This window comes from Pogona vitticeps, chromosome 5 (genome assembly GCF_051106095.1).
Source record: "Pogona vitticeps strain Pit_001003342236 chromosome 5, PviZW2.1, whole genome shotgun sequence".
In the NCBI taxonomy this organism is placed as follows: domain Eukaryota; kingdom Metazoa; phylum Chordata; class Lepidosauria; order Squamata; family Agamidae; genus Pogona; species Pogona vitticeps.
In genome coordinates, this window is record NC_135787.1 from 155,637,006 (window position 1) to 155,656,238 (window position 19,233).

Here is a 19,233-nt window from a genome sequence, read left to right on the forward strand (position 1 = left end):
GTCTAGCCATAATGGGATGGAAAATTAAACCAATACTTTCCATTGGGAAAAAAATACTTTCAAAATAATCCTTCAGCTAAAAATACTGGTACGTAAAAAGGCATTTTAATGTAGTTCAAAGGCTTTCACGGCCTGGATCCTAACTCCTGTCCTCTGAAGATGCCAGCCACAGAGACTATGGTCAAACAGCCTGAAAAACCTACAACCAAAAAGCATTTTATTTATGGAACATTTTTCTTTAGTTTTACCTGTTCGTTTGCAGCCTTTAAAAACCACAAATAGGAGGAAAGGCAGGCTGAAGAAATGGAGGAGGTAAGAGGGTATCTAATTCTTTGCAAGACCCTTTATCGCCATCTTGTGGCTTTTAAATATGATGGCCATTCTGCAATATATTTGTAAGGTTCCGAGCTACTTTGGCTCAGAGATGCTGAAAATGTGGCTTTCTAGGTGTTGCTGGAATGCATTTCCCATCATCCTTGGCCTTCCATGCTGACTAGGCCTGAAGAAGTCTCAGAACACCCAAAAGGCAATGCGCTTCTGGTTCAAGATTATTAGTCTTAGTTACAGAGATGGGATTTCTCCCTTGCCTCCTCCTTTTAAACATTGATCAGAAATCACTAAAAACAATTCTTTTTTTATCCAAAAAAAGAAGAATTTTCTCAAACAGAATACCTCAGCTGAGGAGAAGAATTAGGGGCAGGGGATAGTCCAAAAAGTTACTTTCCCAGGCTTTCAAACGTGGGGCCCAAGCCAAGATTTGAGCCACGGTATGTGATTCTCCCTACACCATTTTTCTGTGGATCCCTCCCTCCTTCCCCCTCCTAGAAGTGACACTCAGAAAATAGTGCCCTTGTCAACAAAGAGTAGCAAGAGACAGGCTGATGTTCAGAAGGAGAAAGACACAAAGATAAAGGGTTGAACTCCCTCCCCTGCATCATGATTCCTCTCCAGATCACTCATAGGTAGCATTGGTAAAGCCAAGGAGGAAGGGTAATCATTAGAGAAGCAATTATGTGTTTAACCTTCTGTCTAGTTTGGCCTCCATTTGTTTGTTTCTCAAGCATAGTCATTATTTGTTGCCTGTACATGGATCACTGATACCTTTAGTCCCTTTCTTTTCACTCTCCTGTTTATATTACATTCTACCTGACAGTCCTTATGCTCTCTGCTCCATTCTTTCTCTCTCTCTCATTCAGCCTTGTGTAATTTTACAGAGGAAAATATGGTTGCTACTATAACACATATCCTATAAATTCTCCCTCTTCACAATTTCACTGTTTAGGAGAATAGGAATTGCAATCCATAAACTATCTCCCATCGCTATTTCAAATCACTTATCCAGTGATTCAAATATGATTGTTAAATTTTCTGTAGATCTTGTTGATCTTGAAAACATTTGAAATGACTACAACAAATGCTCTTAAAAGACATCATTCAACCTTACCCTAGCTCTTACTCTTCCTTTTTGCAACAGAATATAGTTATATAATTGGGTAGAATATAATCATGGGAAGAGCTTGTTTGAGCATGATTATGATTATGGGCATGTTCAGAAATCTAGAGGCACATTCTACCCAACATTTGCACTTAAAAAGCCTTCTAAAAATTATAAAACTTTGCCATAGATTTTGAATGAAATGGACAGTGTTGGATTGGGTTCTTGGCAACTGATTCTTCCATTCCATTCTCTGGCCATATAAACAAAAAGTATTTGTCCTTTAATTCACTGTCTTGCAGTATGACGGGAAAGGGTTAGGAAGGGTTAAAAAGGCAGCCAGTGATGTCTATGATGATGTTAGGTGTTAACCAATCAGGTATGCTGCGGGACCTTTAAAGGAGTAATAGGAAAGTTCCTCTTCCTCTTTTTCAGTTGGCCATGGGGGAAGAGAAGATCCTAGGACAATGCCTGAGACAAAGAAACCATATGATTGTGCATAAGCCAGGAACCTTCCATTAGATATATGAAGAGTTTGTGTTTATCTCTTGACTATGAATCATAATCCTTACTCAGAAAGGTTCACATGTGTTTTATTGTAATTAAGCTGTGCCCTGGGAAGAAACTCTGTGATTTTTTTTGTCTTTGAATTAACCATTGTTTTCCAGTCCAGAAAAAGTTTATATTTTATTTCTAACTCTTGTTTTTAAGCATTGTATGGAATCATTGTATTGGGAAGACAGCACAAGAAGACAACATTGCTATATTTTGGTAGGGCCATAAAACAGGGCACACTACCACACTGATGGTAAGAAAAGGTGTTTGCAAAGAAATAATAGTATGTATTCAGATGCCCATCTGTATGAGAAACTAGACTAGGAAAACATACTTCCACAAAAGAAATTAACTCTCACTCCATTGTCCACAGAATGAAGGCCATCATATATGGATGGCTAGCAATCACTTTAATCAGAAATTATAATGATGATAATGATGATAATGACAAGAACAATGATTGAATTTAAAACAGAAAATTCCCGCCTGCCCATTTCTGGATTTTAAGAAATGAAAAGCTATAATAACATTTCACAAAGATGTTGTGCTAAAGCCCGTTCATATCTGCAAACAGAAGAAATGTCAGATTTCATACCTGGGTGCACACTGCTAATGTACTTGTAGCCTTGCCTTGCCACTGCCAAGTATAGCCATATGCTTGCCAGTTTTAACCATCAGCTCTCAGAGAAGAGGCTTTGCTGTCTTATGTTATCAGACTGTGCCATCTGCTGCACTGGATGGATGATAGCATAATTTTCGGTATTATGCATGTACACCGCATTAATATGTGCATTGCCTATCCGGGGTGGAATGGCTTTCTTTGTCTCTGTTTGTTTACCTGTATCCTTTACAATGTTACTACAAAGGAACTGTTGCAGTCTTTATTAAAGAGACATCAGGGCCATCTGCTCACCCAGCAGGCTTTGTGGATTCGAGCCAAATGGAGCTAACATTCTCCCACTAGCTGGATTGCACTTAGTGCTTGACACAGCCTATGGTTTTCTAAAATAAATGTGCCATTGTCTCTTCAACAACACTCTCCTTTTTGTAGAAAATTGAACATCTTGTCCAAGATTTATCCTCATCCCAAGTTCAAAACTTGGAAATGTAAAGTTTGCCAAAAGACAAGAAGAATTGGGGAGGGATAACACATTCCTAACCTGGGGTGGGGGGAGAATTTTGGCTCACGCAAAAAACAGAACAAGTTGGGTCTCAGATTGCCACTGAACTCTGCCTTCCCTAACTTAGAGCCCGCCCCAATGGTGTTTAACTACAACACCCATTAGCATAACCATCCTGGCTGAGGACACTGGGCATTGTAGTCAAAGCCACACAATGGGGGGTGTTAGATAATGAAACACTAACCTAGATGATCTGGGAGTTTGCCAAGCTTTGTTGTTGTTGTTGATGATGATGATGATGATGCTGTTACAGTTGTTTGGAATGGTGCCTAGGTGGAAGATATTTAAAGAGGAGGCCTACTCATCTCTGTAGGAGGACAAAGCACTTCTGATACTCAGTAGCAGGCAGGATCATCCAAACATGAGAGAAAGTGACCGTGCAGTGCTATTCTTCTTCAGCTCAGACACGTGCAACAACATACCCCCATGAGTCCTATCCTAGTTTCCCTGCTCTTCTGTTCTTTTTGCAAGAATCCAAATCGCTTTGGACTCTCTTCCTCTCTCCCACTTCCATATCTCTCTCCCTCTTCATTTGCTTCCCCTGGGACTAAATTCCCTCTCTTCCATGGTATCTGCCTTTGTCCATTGCTTAAATCTGTGAGATGCATCCAAGTATAAAAAGTGAAGGCTCAAAATCATCAGTATTGAAAAGATACAAGAAACAAGAAAAGATACAAAGGATATAAGGAATTAGTTGTGAATGGAACAGAAGAAACAAAGTCACTATTTATCTAGTTTATAGCCAGCCTTACTTGTTAAGCAAGACAGTCACATTAATAAGTGGGGTATTGGGGGTGTGAAAGTATATCCTTCTTCTTAGGCATCCTTCAGTCTCGAGAGATTATGGTAACGTGCTCTGAGCTGGAGTGTCCTCTCCAGAGCATGAAGCCTGGATAAAGTAATATGGAGGATAGGCTGTTACCCAAGCAGCAGATCCCCCCTCTCCACATTGCTGAAATGGTCCAATGGAAAGGCAAGAGCTAATACAACTGGTTCCAGCAACGTTGCAGGAGTTGACATAATGACACGAACTGCCTCCGGGACTCCAGCTCCGGATTTTGCCTCTAGGTTAACTCCTGAAGCCTTTTGCGTCAGTAGATATAGCCACAAGGCAGTGGAGGTTTGAAATCAGAGTTTTCCTTCTCGTAGATAGGCTGCCTTACATGGCTGATGAGCCCCACCTACATATTACTCAGCATTCCCCCTTGCCCAACTTGGTAGTGGTTGAGGCTGGGTAAAGTTCAGGTTCACAGAAAAATTAGTGTGAACACCAGGAATTAAATTGCAGTTGTGGGTTTTGTTTAATGGGAGAAAAGACTGCTGAAGATACTCGCCTGTATGCTGTCCAATGACAACTGTACCCTGATCGGTCCATGGTCAAAGGATGAAAGGCAGAAGGCAATAATCTCTTGCACAAATTGCAAAGCCTCACCATTTGCAACAGCAGGGTCTTCAGCTTGCATAATTCCACAAAGTGCTGCAGGTGCAAAGCCATTATGTGCCACATTTTAAAATAAGACAGTGGCAACAGTGACCAAGGGGGTGTTGAGCAGACAAAACTGAAGACAAGAATGGACCTTCTCTGAAATTCAGTTTCCATCTTGTATTGTGGCAACACCAATACAGAAAGACAGGTTTAGACTCAATGTAAGAGCATGTTACAATGCATCCATAATGAAGCATTGTAACATGCTCTTAAAACAATATGCATAACTTCTTTCTTTAAATCAATGAAATTTAACCCGTAACTTAGTAAAACATTTACGGCTTAATAAACTTCCTTTCACTACCTAATAAAATGCTTGATACACATTCAATAAAACTTTTTGAATGGTAGTACAACTTTCGAAAGAAAAACATGAATAGCATCTGAAAATCATATGTCGAACAGCTGCAGCTTTTGATTTTCCAAAGGACAATGCGATGGAGTTGGGCAGTCCCAAATTCCAAACAATACTGAACTGATTTGGATTGATTTGTATGGAATCCAGACTGAAATAGAGTGACCGGGTTTGGATTTTGGGCAAAGGAAGATGGCGTTGCAGATTGAACTGTATGGAGCATATATCAAATTGTATGGGCACAGCCAGCTTCTGTCTTTTTCTTGCCTTGTCATATCTTGTCTTTTCATGTCACTTAATTTAATTTTGGTTCGTTTTTCCTTTTTGAAAGAAGCAAGTTATAAAGGTGGTTACTATGCAAACCTCTGACGCTAGTTATCTGAAGTTTGATGGGCCTATTCCCCTCTTTGGGGTCTGTTACATTTCCAAATTTCAGGCACATCGAATACAACAAATTTATAAGCATTTTGGCTTTCCAATGCAAACCAGAATGCCTATAAATCTGCTGTATTTACTTTGTAGGCGTTTTGGTTCTCCGGGCTCAACTGGAAGAACTGGAAGTGGAGAAATCAGCTTGGATCTGGCACACAGTTTGAATCAGGCGGGACACAAATAGTTCCAGGCCACATCACAATGTCTTCCAAAGCCCTTAATTGGCTCCAAATCAGGTTGGGAGACACATGCACAGCCATAAATTAAAATATTATACATTTTTATCAAACTTAGCTATCCTTTCTTTTCAAAGGCTCCCATTTGCTAAATGTGTATGAATCACTGAAAGTTTTTTCTTCACAGTTTAGCTACCCCACCCTTGTTTTTTTGGCTCCTTGAAGTACCTCATGGAAAATGTTATTGCTTTGAAATTGAATTGATTATACTCCTGAGCGAATAATGGCTAGAGCATCTTCCATTCCTAGGTCTTGAGCTTGTGAGGCTGTATTCACAGGTTTTCAAATCTGAGCAACCTTCTTCGTGAATTCCAAACAAAACCAGAAATTCAGTCTTTTGCAGGACAACAAACAGCCCTTCACTTCGGGCTTCCAGTTTTCACCATTTATGAAGCCAAGGGATGGAGTCCAATTCAAGCCCACAATACAGATTTCTTGCATTTAACTATTCAAGAATTATGTTACTCTGGAGATTGTTTTGTTCTGCTTTTAAGGATATTTCAGCAATTAGGGTACTTGTGATCATGAAAAAGACTTGAATGAAGAGACTTTGGTGGGATGAGGGCATCTTTCCAATAAAGATTTTTTTTTTTGGCACACTCTCATTATCTTATTTATTGGGGTGGAGGGGGGGAATTGTGAGCCCCATTCTTAAATTGCTCCTGTTCTTAAAACAAGCTGTTGTTCTTGATATTGAGACTATGTCTGACTGTCATACAGCTGTAGGAGGAATAGTACACTTGTTTCCCCCACCCTGGCTCAAGGGCAAACACAGTCTAAAAATGATATAATGGTAAATACATTCATTTGCTGTACATCAATGAAACACCTTACTATCATCAGAATAAACACCACACACACAAAAAGAAGCCCCAACAGTCAGGCTGTAACTACTGTGCAACTACCTGGGAAAATACTGTAAGTATGTCTTAGCGTAGAGCTGAAATGATAACAATAGTAGGACCTTTCTAAGTTCTTTGAGTATAGCATTATACAAAAATGGGGATACTTCAGAAAATGTCTGCATCTGAAGTAACATGCACAGCAGTCTTCTCTTCAAGGGCATCAACAGAGAAGTGCTTCTTCGAGTCCACAGATAAATAGATGGTTCTTGAGACATTTAGTATTCTTCCTGCTGCTCATGTAATTTGACCCCTTTTTTCTAGCTTGTTTTCCCTGCTTTCAGCTTAAGTGGTGCCATCAGGGCAAGACTTTGGAGGAGAAACCTATAACTCCACTTATAAGGATGAACAAAGAGCAAGTCTAAGTGAGACACTAGCCTTAGAAGCAATTGAAGTGCTGTCTGAAATCCTTTTGCATAGCATAGTAAGAGCCTTAGTGAATTTCTTCATATAACACCCCTTAGGAATTTTTACTAAAGGATGCTATAGATAGAGAAATATCTCAATATCTCAAATAAAAAAAACAATGGAAATCCTATGAAAATGACATCGTAATTAAAGTTCATGGAAGACACTTCCTCCTACCCAGTTTTGAAATGGGGGATTCTAGGAATTGTATCCAAAAAAGCAGCATTTCTCAGCTCTCTTCCTACCCCCTTTCTGTGATTGACTGTTTAATGTTGTGATAACTTGCCTAAGCTGCTACTGTTTCAGAAGCTTTTCAGATAAACCTTTTCCAACTGTATGAGTCTTCTCAACACGGTGCTCTCCAGACATGTCAGATTCCATGCAGATATGTTTGAAAGAAATTTGTAAACTATTAACAGGGTATTATACTGGGATAGGAAGACCTATTTATACCTCCCAAGTGTCAAGTGTATGAGTGTGTGTGTTTGTTATCTTTGCCGGTATTGAATCCAAGAATATGTAATGCTTGGTTTTATAGAATATTTAATGTTGTAAACTTGTGCTCCTTTAATGGCACATGACATTAGTGTCAGCTGCGCCCATGAAAAATTATGGCTAGCACCCAAAATAGCATGCCTGTTTGATGCTACTTACTCCAACTTTCCTCCAAAGATCCTGCTGCATGATTAATTGTCTTTCCAAATGTGTAAAGGCGTGTTGGCTTTTTCCCTTTCCATCATCTGTCCTGTAGTCACCTGTAAAGCTGCCCCAAAGGGCTCCCTGACCATCTGGAGCCAGTTTGGGGCAGCTGTGAGGTCTAGCAAGGAGGGGGCATTTGGCAACATACTGTACATACTGTGTGTAAACAGAAGCGCCTTCTGCCTATGCCAGACATTCTTTGGATCTAAGCCTTTGCTACTGATAATATGATATTTTGTTGATTATTGTGATGTGTACAGCTGAGCTTCACCCAAGTGTGGAAACATTTTTATAATGTTTTGAACAACTATAACAGATCAGAAATGCCCACAGAGGATCGTATCATGCTTGAATAAAACTGGGCATTGGAAAAGCTATTGGTGGCCATGCTGGCTATGTGATTCTGCGTTGTATCCCCTAAAAGAAACTCTTACTGCTTCTGATATGACTCACTTCAATTCTCTTTGGTGTTGGTAGGTCTGCCTTAGGAAGGAATAAATAAATAAAATAATAAATATGAAACTATACATTAGAATTGAATATGATCAAGAGGTGTGATTCAAAGTTGGTGGTGGTGGTGGGAAAAACGTGGAGGAGAGTGGGAGAATCTGAGAAAGGCAACCCCTTTTATAATGATGGGTTATCTATAACCTGTAGTTTGGCCCTTAGTCTCTACAAAATGTGATGTTTGAAGAATATTGACTATAGCTGTGACATTAACAACATTTATTTTAGAGGAATAAAGATGGGAAAAACCACTTACAGACTATACATCAGAAGTTTAGTCTCTTTCGGTGTGGAACAATAATACTACCAAAAACATGATGAAATACATTGTTCTTTTTCTCCAGTTCAAACTGTACATAATGTTATTAAATTCAGCAAATGGTGCTTCAGAGAAACTCCTTCAGACTGGAGTCACTTGATTGAGCTTGGATGGTGTTTTGCGTTCAGCCGGAGCTGCTGAAGTTGAAACTTTTTCTTCTTCTGGGTTTGTCAGAACAACATGGCCACAAGTGATAAATTCAACCGCACAGTCACGAAACTGAACAAAAAAAGAGCAATTTTTGGTTCCAAGTGAAGTAGTATTCCTTGCTCCTACTTACCTAAATATACAAACTTTCGAGCATGAACTTAAATTGAGCTCATATCCCTCTTCAGCCATGGAAACCTGCTAGGGAAGGGGAGGATTGGATCTGATAAAACCTTAAATATCTCACTTACCTTGAAAGCTCTGTTAGGATTACTATAAGTTGCTGCCAACATGATGGCACATAACATAACATATTCTACACAAGCCAATTCAGGGGGAAAATATATCCTAGAGACAGGCCTTTTCACAAGCTTTTTCCATATGCTCACTACAGCATCACATATGTGCCTGTCTATGAATTATCGGAAGGCTTCTTTATTTGGGCTGAGCAGGATTAACTTTGGCTGCTACATTGGAAGATACCACTGCTATATTTCTGTGCAAAAGAAGCCCAGAACAGAGATGGAAAATGGTTTTTTTTTATACTATTATAGTTTCCAAAATTCCTAGTGAGCTCAAAATACCCAAGTCTGTTCATGCCAGTTTGTGGGTTTTAAGCAATGTAGCCCAAATAAAATGTTTCCAAGCTCTGGAGTGTGTGCCTTGTTTGTAAGCAGAGTCATGCTTTCTGGGGTATTCCCCTATTGCAGACACCAGGATAGTAACCACAGTGGCAGGGGCTCCAGCCCACAGGATGGGCAATACTTATCCATTCTGTAATAGGGTTAACACTACAATAATGGACTGTAGGATCAGGTTTCTCAGTCCACACACCTCCCTTTCCACACAATTCTTGCTGGTTATCTGGATCCTATTTTTAGTCCCTACTAGACTAGACTTGACTTGTTGTAGCTTTGGCCCAAGCTGCAAATTTTGAAGTTAACCCAAATACTGGCTGCTCAAAGAATGCAAATACCCAAACCTGTGCCACTCTCACGTGAACCAAACATTACCCAACAGGATAGTCAACCATTGGGCACCAGAACTGCTATGGTTGTAGCACCAGCAAATTAATAGGAAGTCTGGAGCCTATATATCTGCTAACAGTGCACATTTAGTATTTGACCCTGCAATTCCTGTGCAGTAAAGGCTGTCAGAGATATTGCTATTCCTTCAAAAGACTTAATGCTTTATGACCTCCCCACACACTTTACTAAATCTTTTATGAGATTATGACAAGTTTACCTGAGCATGACTCCGCAACATAATGTTATTATATTAAGCAAAAGAAACATTGTGATGCATAGGGAGAAAAATAGCACCCAATGCAATAACATCCTGTACTCGATTAACAGTTTAGATGAAGTATGTTAATTCATTTATGGCACCATATTGGAAGGGAAGGAAATATAGATATAAATGAGGAAGATCATCAGAAGACAACAATAAAGTGAATACAGACAGTGTCAACTGCAATGTACAGTACAGGATCCCAGTCCTATCAATTGAGGGAACCTGTTGTACGAGGCCTTGACCAAGAAAGGTATTTGAATGTGACCATCAATATTAGTGTGTAGCATGCCCTTGTTAGATTGAAATATTTGTGGAAAAAAAGGGTTCCTCTAGATCAGTGGTCTCTGTCTTTGCCCCCAAGATACTGTTGGATTTCAGCTCCCAGATGCCCCAGCCCACAAGGCCAATGTAGACCAACAACATCTGAATTTAAATTTAGGAGTCACTAATCTAGGGATATAATCCCCTTCACGGATTGCTGCCTTGTCATGGCGAAGGGCCTTGAGTAACTCAGAGAAGCTTTGGGCTATGCCGTGTAGGGACACCCAAGACGGACAGGACATAGTAGAGAGTTCCGACTAAACACAATCCACCTGGAGTAGGAAATGGCAATGCCACTCCACTATCTTTGCCAAGAACTCCCCATGATCAGAAACAAAAGGCTAAAAGATATGACGCTGGAAGATGGGCCCCTCAGGTCGAAAGGCGTCCAACATGCTACTGAGGAAGAGCAGAGGACAAGTACAAGTAGCTCTGAGCTAATGAAGTGGTTGGGCCAAAACTGAAAGGACAGCCAGCTGTGGACATTCCTGGAAGTGAAAGGAAAGTCCGATGCTGCAAAGAAAAATAATGCATTGGAACCTGGACTGTAGGATCTATGAATCTTGGTAAGATGGATATGGTCAAACAGGAGATGCATTCACATCCTGGGCACCCGTGAACTAAAATGGACAGGAATGGGCGAATTCAATTCAGATGATTGCCATATCCAATATCATGGGCAAGAATCATGTGGAAAAAATGGAGTAGCCCTCATAGTCAACAGAAGAATGGGAAAAGCTGTACTGGGATACAATCTCAAAAATGATAGGACGATTTCAATATGAATCCAAGGCAGACCTTTCAACATCACAATAATCCACGTTTATGCACCAACTGCCGATGCTGAAGACCAATTCTATGAAGACTTAAAACACCTTTTAGAACTGACACTATGGAAAGATATTCTTCTCATTATAGGGGACTTGAATGCTAAAGTAGGGAGTCAAGAGATAAAAGGAACAACAGATAAGTCTGGCCTTGGAGTTCACAACAAAGCAAGGCAAAGGCTAATAGAGTTTTGTCAAGAGAACAAACTGGTTATCACAACACTCTTCTCCAACAATACAAGAGGTGACTCTACACATCACCAGATGGGCAATACCAAAATCAGATTGATTATGTTCTCTGCAGCCAAAAATAGAGAAGCTCCATGCAGTCAGCAAAAACAAGACCTGGAGCTGATTGTGGCTCTGATCATCAGCTTCTTATAACAAAATTCAAGCTTTAACTGAAAAAAGCAGGAAAAACCACTGGGCTCCTCAGGTATAATCTAAACGAAATCCCTTATGAATACACACTGGAAGTGAAGAACAGGTTTAAGGAACTAGATTTGGTGGACAAAGTGCCTGAAGAACTATGGATGGAGGCTCTTAACATTGTACAAGAGGCAGCAACAAAAACCATCCCAAAGAAAAGGAAATGCAAGGAAACCAAGTGGCTGTCCAACAAGGCCTTAGAAATAGCAGAGAAGAGAAGGGAAACAAAATGCAAGGGAGATAGGGAAAGTTACAGAAAATTGCTGACTTCCAAAGAATAGCAAGGAGAGACAAGAGGTCCTTCTTAAATGAACAATACAAATAAATAAATAGAGGGAAATAATAGAAAGGGCAAAACTAGAGATCTGTTCAAGAAAATTGGAGATATTAAAGGAAAGTTTTGTGCAAAGATGGATGTGATAAAGGACAAAAATGGGAGGGACCTAACAGAAGCAAGAATACACAGAGGAATTATACCAGAAAGAGCTGGATGTCCTGGACAACCCAGATAGTGTGGTTGCTGACCTTGAGCCAGACATCCTGAAGTCAAGTGGGCCTTAGTAAGCATGGCTAACAACAAGGCCAGTGGAGGTGATGGCATTCCTGTTGAACTATTTAAAATCTTAAAAGATGATGCTGTTAAGGTACCACACTCAATACGCCAGCAAGTTTGGAAAACTCAACAATGGCCAGAGGATTGGAAAAGATCAGTCTACATCACAATCCCAAAGAAGGACAGTGCCAAAGAATGCTCCAACTACCATACAATTGCACTCATTTCACACGTTAGCAAGGTTACACTCAAAATCCTCCAAGGTAGGCTTCAGCAGTACGTGGACCAAGAACTCCCAGAAGTAGGAGCTGGATTTCGAAGGGGCAGAGGAACAACAGACCAAATTGCTAACATGAGTTGGATTATGGAGAAAGCCAGAGAGTTCCAGAAAAACATCTACTGTACTTCTGCTTCATTGATAACACAAAAGCCTTTGACTGTGTGGACCACAGCAAACTATGGCAAGTTCTTAAAGAAATGGGAGTGCCTGACCATCTTATCTACCTCCTGGAATTCTATACGTGGTATAGGAAGCAACAGTTAGAACTGGATATGGAACAACTCACTGGTTCAAAATTGAGAAAGGAGTACAACAAGGCTGTATATTGTCTCCTTGCTTATTTAACTTATATGCAGAATACATCATGGTAAATTCTGGACTGGAGGAATCCCAAGCCAGAATTAAAATTGTCGGAAGAAATATCAACAACCTCTGATATGCAGATGATACCTCTCCGATGACAGAGTGTAAAAATGGTCTGAAGCTCAACATCAAAAAAACTAAGATCATGGCCACTGGCCCCATCACCTCCTGGCAAATAGAAGGGGCAGATATGGAGGCAGTGACAGATTTTATCTTCTTGGGCTCCATGATCACTGCAGATGGTGACAGCAGCCACGAAATTAAAATACACCTGCTTCTTGGGAGGAAAGCAATGACAAACCTAGACCGCATCTAAAAAGCAGAGACACACCTTGCCAACAAAGGTGTGCATAGTCAAAGCTATGGTTTTTCCTGTAGCAACATATGGAAGTGAGAGCTGGAACATAAAGAAGACTGACCTCTGAAGAATTGATGCTTTTGAATTGTGGTGCTGGAGGAGACTCTTGAGATTCCCCTGGACTGCAAGGAGAACAAACCTATCAATTTTGCAGGATATCAACCCTGAGTGCTCACTAGAAGGACAGATCCTGAAGCTGAGACTCCAGTACTTTGGCCATCTCATGAGAAGGGAAGACTCCCTGGAAAAGACCCTCCTCTTGAAGGCAAGAGGAGAAGGGGACAACAGAGGATGAGATGGTTGGACAGTGTTATCGAAGCTACCAATATGATTTTGTCCAAACTCCAGGAAGCAGTGGAAGACGGGAGGGCTTGGCGAGCTCTGGTCCATGGGATCACGAAGAATTGGACATGACTTAACGACTAAACAACAACAATAATAACAAAATTATATTGTCTCTTAATGTCCTCTTCTCCAGAGTGTCTAAGCATCCAATTTATTCAACTGCTCCTTGAAGTTTTTCAGACTCAAGCACGTGGTTCAGTTTATCCTTCGAGACAGGTTTTGCAAGTCTTCAGCATTTCTTACCAAACAGTACTTACCTGTTTGTTCAAGAAGATGTAAATGATGGGGTTGTATACTGGACTTGTCTTTGAGAGATATGTTGGGATGGTTGCAGCCAGAGGTGAAATATTTAGTGATGGCTTAAAGACAACTGTAAGAGCAAAGATAGTGTACGGTAACCAGCAGATTAGAAAAGCCACCACCATCACAAGGACCATAATTACAGCTCGGAACTCTTCCTCTGGGTTACATTTTCCTCCCATTTGTTCAACTTTCTTATTTAGCTGTGGGGAAAAAACAACCACTCAATTAAAGCCATTTATTCAAGTAGTCATGGGCTTATGTTTATCATATACATTAAAACCTACATGCCAAAGAACTTATATGGAGTGTACAAAAGCTAGAGCTGGATGAAGTTGGTATCTGGTTGAAAAGCCAGAAATTGTGAGTTCAATTCCCCACTGTGCCCCCCCAGGAGAAGAGCCAGACTGTGTAGCCTTGGGCAAGCTGCACAGTCCCAGGGCATCCAAATGTTCAACCACTTCTGAATACTCAACACCTAGAAAACTCTGAAAAAGGCTTGTCATAAATCAGTTCATTTTGAATTATACTGTTGTTCCTGTAGTTTTAAATGCTTCTACATTTTGATTTCTACAATATAAATTATTATGAAGACCTTTAAAGGATAGTAAAACAGGCTGCAGATTTAAAATGAACATAAAACCACATACTAGAAGTTTGTATATCAATATGTTATGAAAAGACAATGAAACATATTTATTTTAAAAATACCAAAAAATTAATGATTCTGAATGGTAGCCGTGTGCATTTTTGCTTCTAATTTAAGAACACATGTTGTCATAGCTTGAGTTGTTTCAGCCAAATCCCTTTAGGATGTCCTCAAATGGATACCGAGGAATGTGTTATATGTGGTTTTAAAGACACACATTTAAAAGTCTTTCATGATGCAAATAAGAATATGAAAATAGACAAGGATATAAGAAATGTGTGGAAAAATATATATTAACTATCAATGTCAAATTGCCTTGGTGAGACAAAAATATGAAATATCAACATACAATTACACATCCTCTTGCTTGATTACTTACCCCATGCAATGACCTGATCACATTGCTGTAAGAAAACCCAATGATCGTAACAGGTATGAAAAAGCAGGACAGGAAGTATGTAATCAGATAACTATAGTTGCTCCAGGATCTTTCTTCCCAGCCAATAGAGCATGAGGTCTGGACTCCTTCAGGACCGTAAGAACTCCAGCCAAAGAGAGGGACCACAGCCCAGAAAAGACAAAAAATCCAGATAAAGCCAAGTAGTTGGTAACCTCGCTTAGTACTCATCTGGAGAGTTCCCAGGGGTTGGCATACCACATTGTATCTTTCATAGGCTAAAATCGTCAGGGACCAGAGAGAAACAATTCCTGGAAAATAGTGAGAAGAGTTAATTTCTGCTGATCAGCTTCTAAGCCACCAATATGTCAAGTTTGACATTGTTCCTTAAATTTCTGGGGAAATGATACAAGAAATGTCAACTGGTAAAAGAAATGTCTGCTTAACTGGACTTTTCCCTAGTGGTCTTTTTCCCTGGACTTCCATAGTGCAGGCTTCTAACCAAATCCTAAACATGTTTACTCAGAAGTGAGTCCCCTGGGACTGTTGGATCTTAGATATTTTCTTTTAAGGCTGTGTCTGTATACCATTTGCCTGGGAACAAGTCTGATTTATTTCACAGGGATTTCCTTTTGAGGAGACTCAAGGTATGTGAGCTTAAAATTGCAGCTATATATCCCAATCTCATTTACATTTGCTCTGAGGTAAATTGTACTGATTTCAGTGGGACATATCCCCAAGAACAATTTATTTATATATGCATATGATCATTGGCTTAGGAGTAAAACTGAAATCAGTACAATTAATTCTGAGTGTGAATGTTTAAAAAATATAGAAATATAAATAGTTTTAGATTGCTGTGCAGTTTTCATTGGATTTAGCTCCATTCAATGGGCTAAGCCCCATTGAACTCAGTGGAACTTCTGAGTAGGCACTGCTCCTATCTATATTTGAAAAAAAAATCTTTAATTTGTCTTAGCTTTATTAAAATAGAATGTTTAAGTTAATTGAACTCAAAAATAATAACTTTTGAATGGCAGAGCTGGAAGAGACCCTATGGATCATCGAGTCTAGCCTCTCTCAAAGAAGCACAATGGGGAATTGGACCTCCCTACCTCTGGCTCCACAGCCAGAGACCTAAGCCATTAAGGGAGTTTAGAGTCACCAACCAGAGGAGACCCACCAGGTCAAAGAAACTATCATAAGTTTTGACTGAAGGAGTTCAGATTTGTCTCTTGTAACTACAGTTCTCAGAATTCTGAGAATTCTGAACACCTCTATTATTGACTTAACAAGTCACATTCATTCAATGGGTCTCCAGTAATGGGAAATGATAGCTGGATTGAGTCCAGCTGTTAAGCTTCTTATTGCTCGGTGTCAATTTTATGATCATTTAGTATACTGGCTGTGGCAGTTTTTGTTTTGACAGTATTTTATATTTATATTATAAATTTAACAATATTATAAATACAAACAATTTAACAACAATTGCAGCAATAGTAGGTGTAGTCATCTGATTATTCTACTTACCAAAATAATTGACTGCAAATCCCTGAAAAGTGCAGAACTTTCGGCCCAGAAAGAAATACCCATGGTAGTTTGTTGCAATGACAATAGTGGTTCCACAAAGGGACATCATGAGATCTGAAAAGGAGACGTTGAAAATGAATATATTGATGGGATTGCGCAACTGGGGATTCTTGAGAGTCACAGCAATAACCAGGAAATTATTAAATATTGAAAACAAAGCATTCAGAAACATCAGAAAAGCCAGGACTCCGTAGCCAGCTCTTGGGAAAATGGTAGGTCTCACTGTAATGCTCTCAGCTAATTCTGTTGCAAGAGAACTATCATTCCCCATGATGGCTGGTCTCAAAACTACTTTTATCATACCACATAGCTGAAAAGATGGCTCATTTTACAAATGAACTGGGATCTTCTAATTGTACAAGTACATAGATATTAAAAAAGAAAGAAAGAAAACATATGAGGTGATAAATCCAAGGATTAAAGTATCAGCTGTCTTATTTCGGCAGTCTCTTTTGTTGCATTCATAGAAGAAGAATAAACAATTAAGTATACTAATATGATTACGCTCGGAACAATGGTAGTCTCTAGTTGCCAGCATTATATTAAAGACAAATTGAAAAGCAACCTCTTACAAGGTCTAGGGATTTCTTTAGCTTTGGTGGGGGAAAGGAGTGTAGGCATGAGGCATAGGACAAAGAAACTTCAAATTGTCCATGATATGGAGAAAGTGGATAGAGGTTTTTCCTCTCTTTCATAATACTCAGTTCTAGGGTCATCCAATGGAGCTGAATTGGATGGAATTCATGACAAACGCAAGAAAATGGTGCTAGAGACAGTGCATCTTGTTGCTGTCCCTGCCAGTAGGAGTGCTAATATGATTTTTTGTCACAAGTGCCAAAATAACTGTCCTAAGATGCTATTCAACTTGATTTTGAGATTAGGCGACATATTTGTTTTTCTTCCTCAGGCAGAAAACTGTCCAGAGTCAGCCCTGTTCCCTTTCAAACTTTTACTCAGTTTTATAATCCATTTAAAACTAAAAATAAAGAGGATGGTTAGTCAATTATTTCTCTTCTGAGAAATAAAATGGCCATTTTGTCATTGCAAAGTATCATGTTTCCTGCCCCAGTGGGAGTATATTTGGACATGATTGTTAAACTCCTTATAGAGAGGAGTGATTTAATTTATGAGGAAACACTGTAAGCCTATTCAAGCAGAACACTGGAAAATTTCTGTTCTTGCTCACGCTAAAGCCCTCCACATGAACAAAAACATGTCCCCAAAAGCTCACATTAAAAAAAATACAAAGCTAGTTTTTAAGGTGCCACCACGTTTATGTCTTTTTATTTGTTCTTTAATTTTTCTATTTTTTATTTGTTTTACTTTTGTTTTGACATATAATGCTTTCACAGATTAACATGGCTACCTCTTCTACACCTCTTGCTCAGACTCATCGGCAATCAGATAGTCCCGCAATACTAACACCCCTCCATCCTCAAGTGTTCGGTTCTTATGCATTAGTAACACCTGAACAGGGGTTGTGTGTTTATGTACTTGCTTTTGTTTTTTGTTTTTTCATGTTTACATGTTGTAAGTGACCTTTGATGAATGTAACTGAGAAGGCCAGGCATTGTATAGAATTTAAAACAGTTGTGGCTGCCTCAGTGATGGTTGCTATGGAAATAGAGCTTCAAGTTAACAGTTTGACAATGACCATTTGAAAATGACTAGAGAGAGGTGCTACCTTTGTGTTGATCAACATGACCAATAAATATGATAGGCTTTCATAAAAGAACACAGTCAGAAGTTCTAGTCAGGGAAGAGAGAGAGAGAGAGAGAATGCTTAGAGCTGTAGAAGGAGAAAAAGGACTCCTGTCTGATTGGTCAAAGCTAACAATTTATTATAGGTGTGCGGCTTTGTGTTTTTTAATTACAACTCCCAGAATGATAGTCTAGGGAATAATGAGAGTTGTTGTCTAAAATGACAAATCTTCACACCTCTACTTCTTACATATTTTTATCAGTAGGGCTAGATCACCATTATGGCCTGCCCTATTATGGACAATGTCCATGCTGACATAGCTTTGCGCTGTTTGTTGCTGTTATTAATTCTTAATTTATGGTTTTTTGTTTGACTTATTATGACTGTTTGATTTTATCACCTGTTAACTGCCCAGAATACCGCATTGCACTAATAGGGCAGTAAATAAATAAATAAATGAAATCACAACATATTGATGCCAGAAGTGAAGGGCAATATGGCACCTCGCCATCCCATTGCATATACTGAAGCTTACTGGAGCCAACAGTTGAACCTTATATCAACAGGAACTGCTTTTGGAACTGCTTGCCTTTTCCCATTTTTTGCCTGACTGAACATTTTAGAACCCTATAATCTGTTTCTAGTTCAGACAGTTATCTAATACTTAAAATGTGAACAACTAAATTTAAATCTTCCTCAGTTATTCTACATCTGTATTTGCTGTGATATTTTTGTTCTGTGTTGTTTCCTTTGGCATATATTAATTGCTTTGAAAGGATGCCAAATTAACACTCCTTAACATTCAGTGCTGGGTATCCAAAGAGAGGGCAAGAACTGTAAGTTCTTACACAATAAAGCTCATTAACCTGAGGTCACCACTTTCTACACAAGCTCACAAAACGTTAAATACTGCATGGTAGGTATCCTCTAATATTCTGTTTTCATAAATCATTTTCACCTATATGGATACATATGTCAGTTTGCTAGGTAATTTATTTTCCTTAAAACGTTAACTAAAACCTGTTGCACAAATGTACACCACGCAATGGCGATGACATCATCAGCTGGTGATGGAAATCTTTAATTTAATTAAAAACTTCCTATCTCTCCAACTCCAGGTTCTGAGTCTCCCAAGGGATGCCTTTTATCCTGGGCAAAGGCTTG

General features: G+C 39.3%; 1 protein-coding gene across 1 annotated transcript; it reads right to left on the minus strand.

The window, feature by feature from the left end:
- Positions 1-8,401: 8,401 nt before the first annotated feature.
- LOC110070283 (pinopsin) lies at positions 8,402-18,060 on the minus strand. Its single transcript, XM_020777959.3, has 4 exons — positions 16,308-18,060; positions 14,760-15,088; positions 13,689-13,934; positions 8,402-8,734 (listed from the first exon to the last, which is right to left on the minus strand). The coding sequence occupies exons 1-4, from the start codon at positions 16,666-16,668 to the stop codon at positions 8,597-8,599; spliced, it is 1,074 nt and encodes a 357-aa protein (XP_020633618.3). The 5' UTR covers positions 16,669-18,060; the 3' UTR covers positions 8,402-8,596.
- Positions 18,061-19,233: the final 1,173 nt, after the last annotated feature.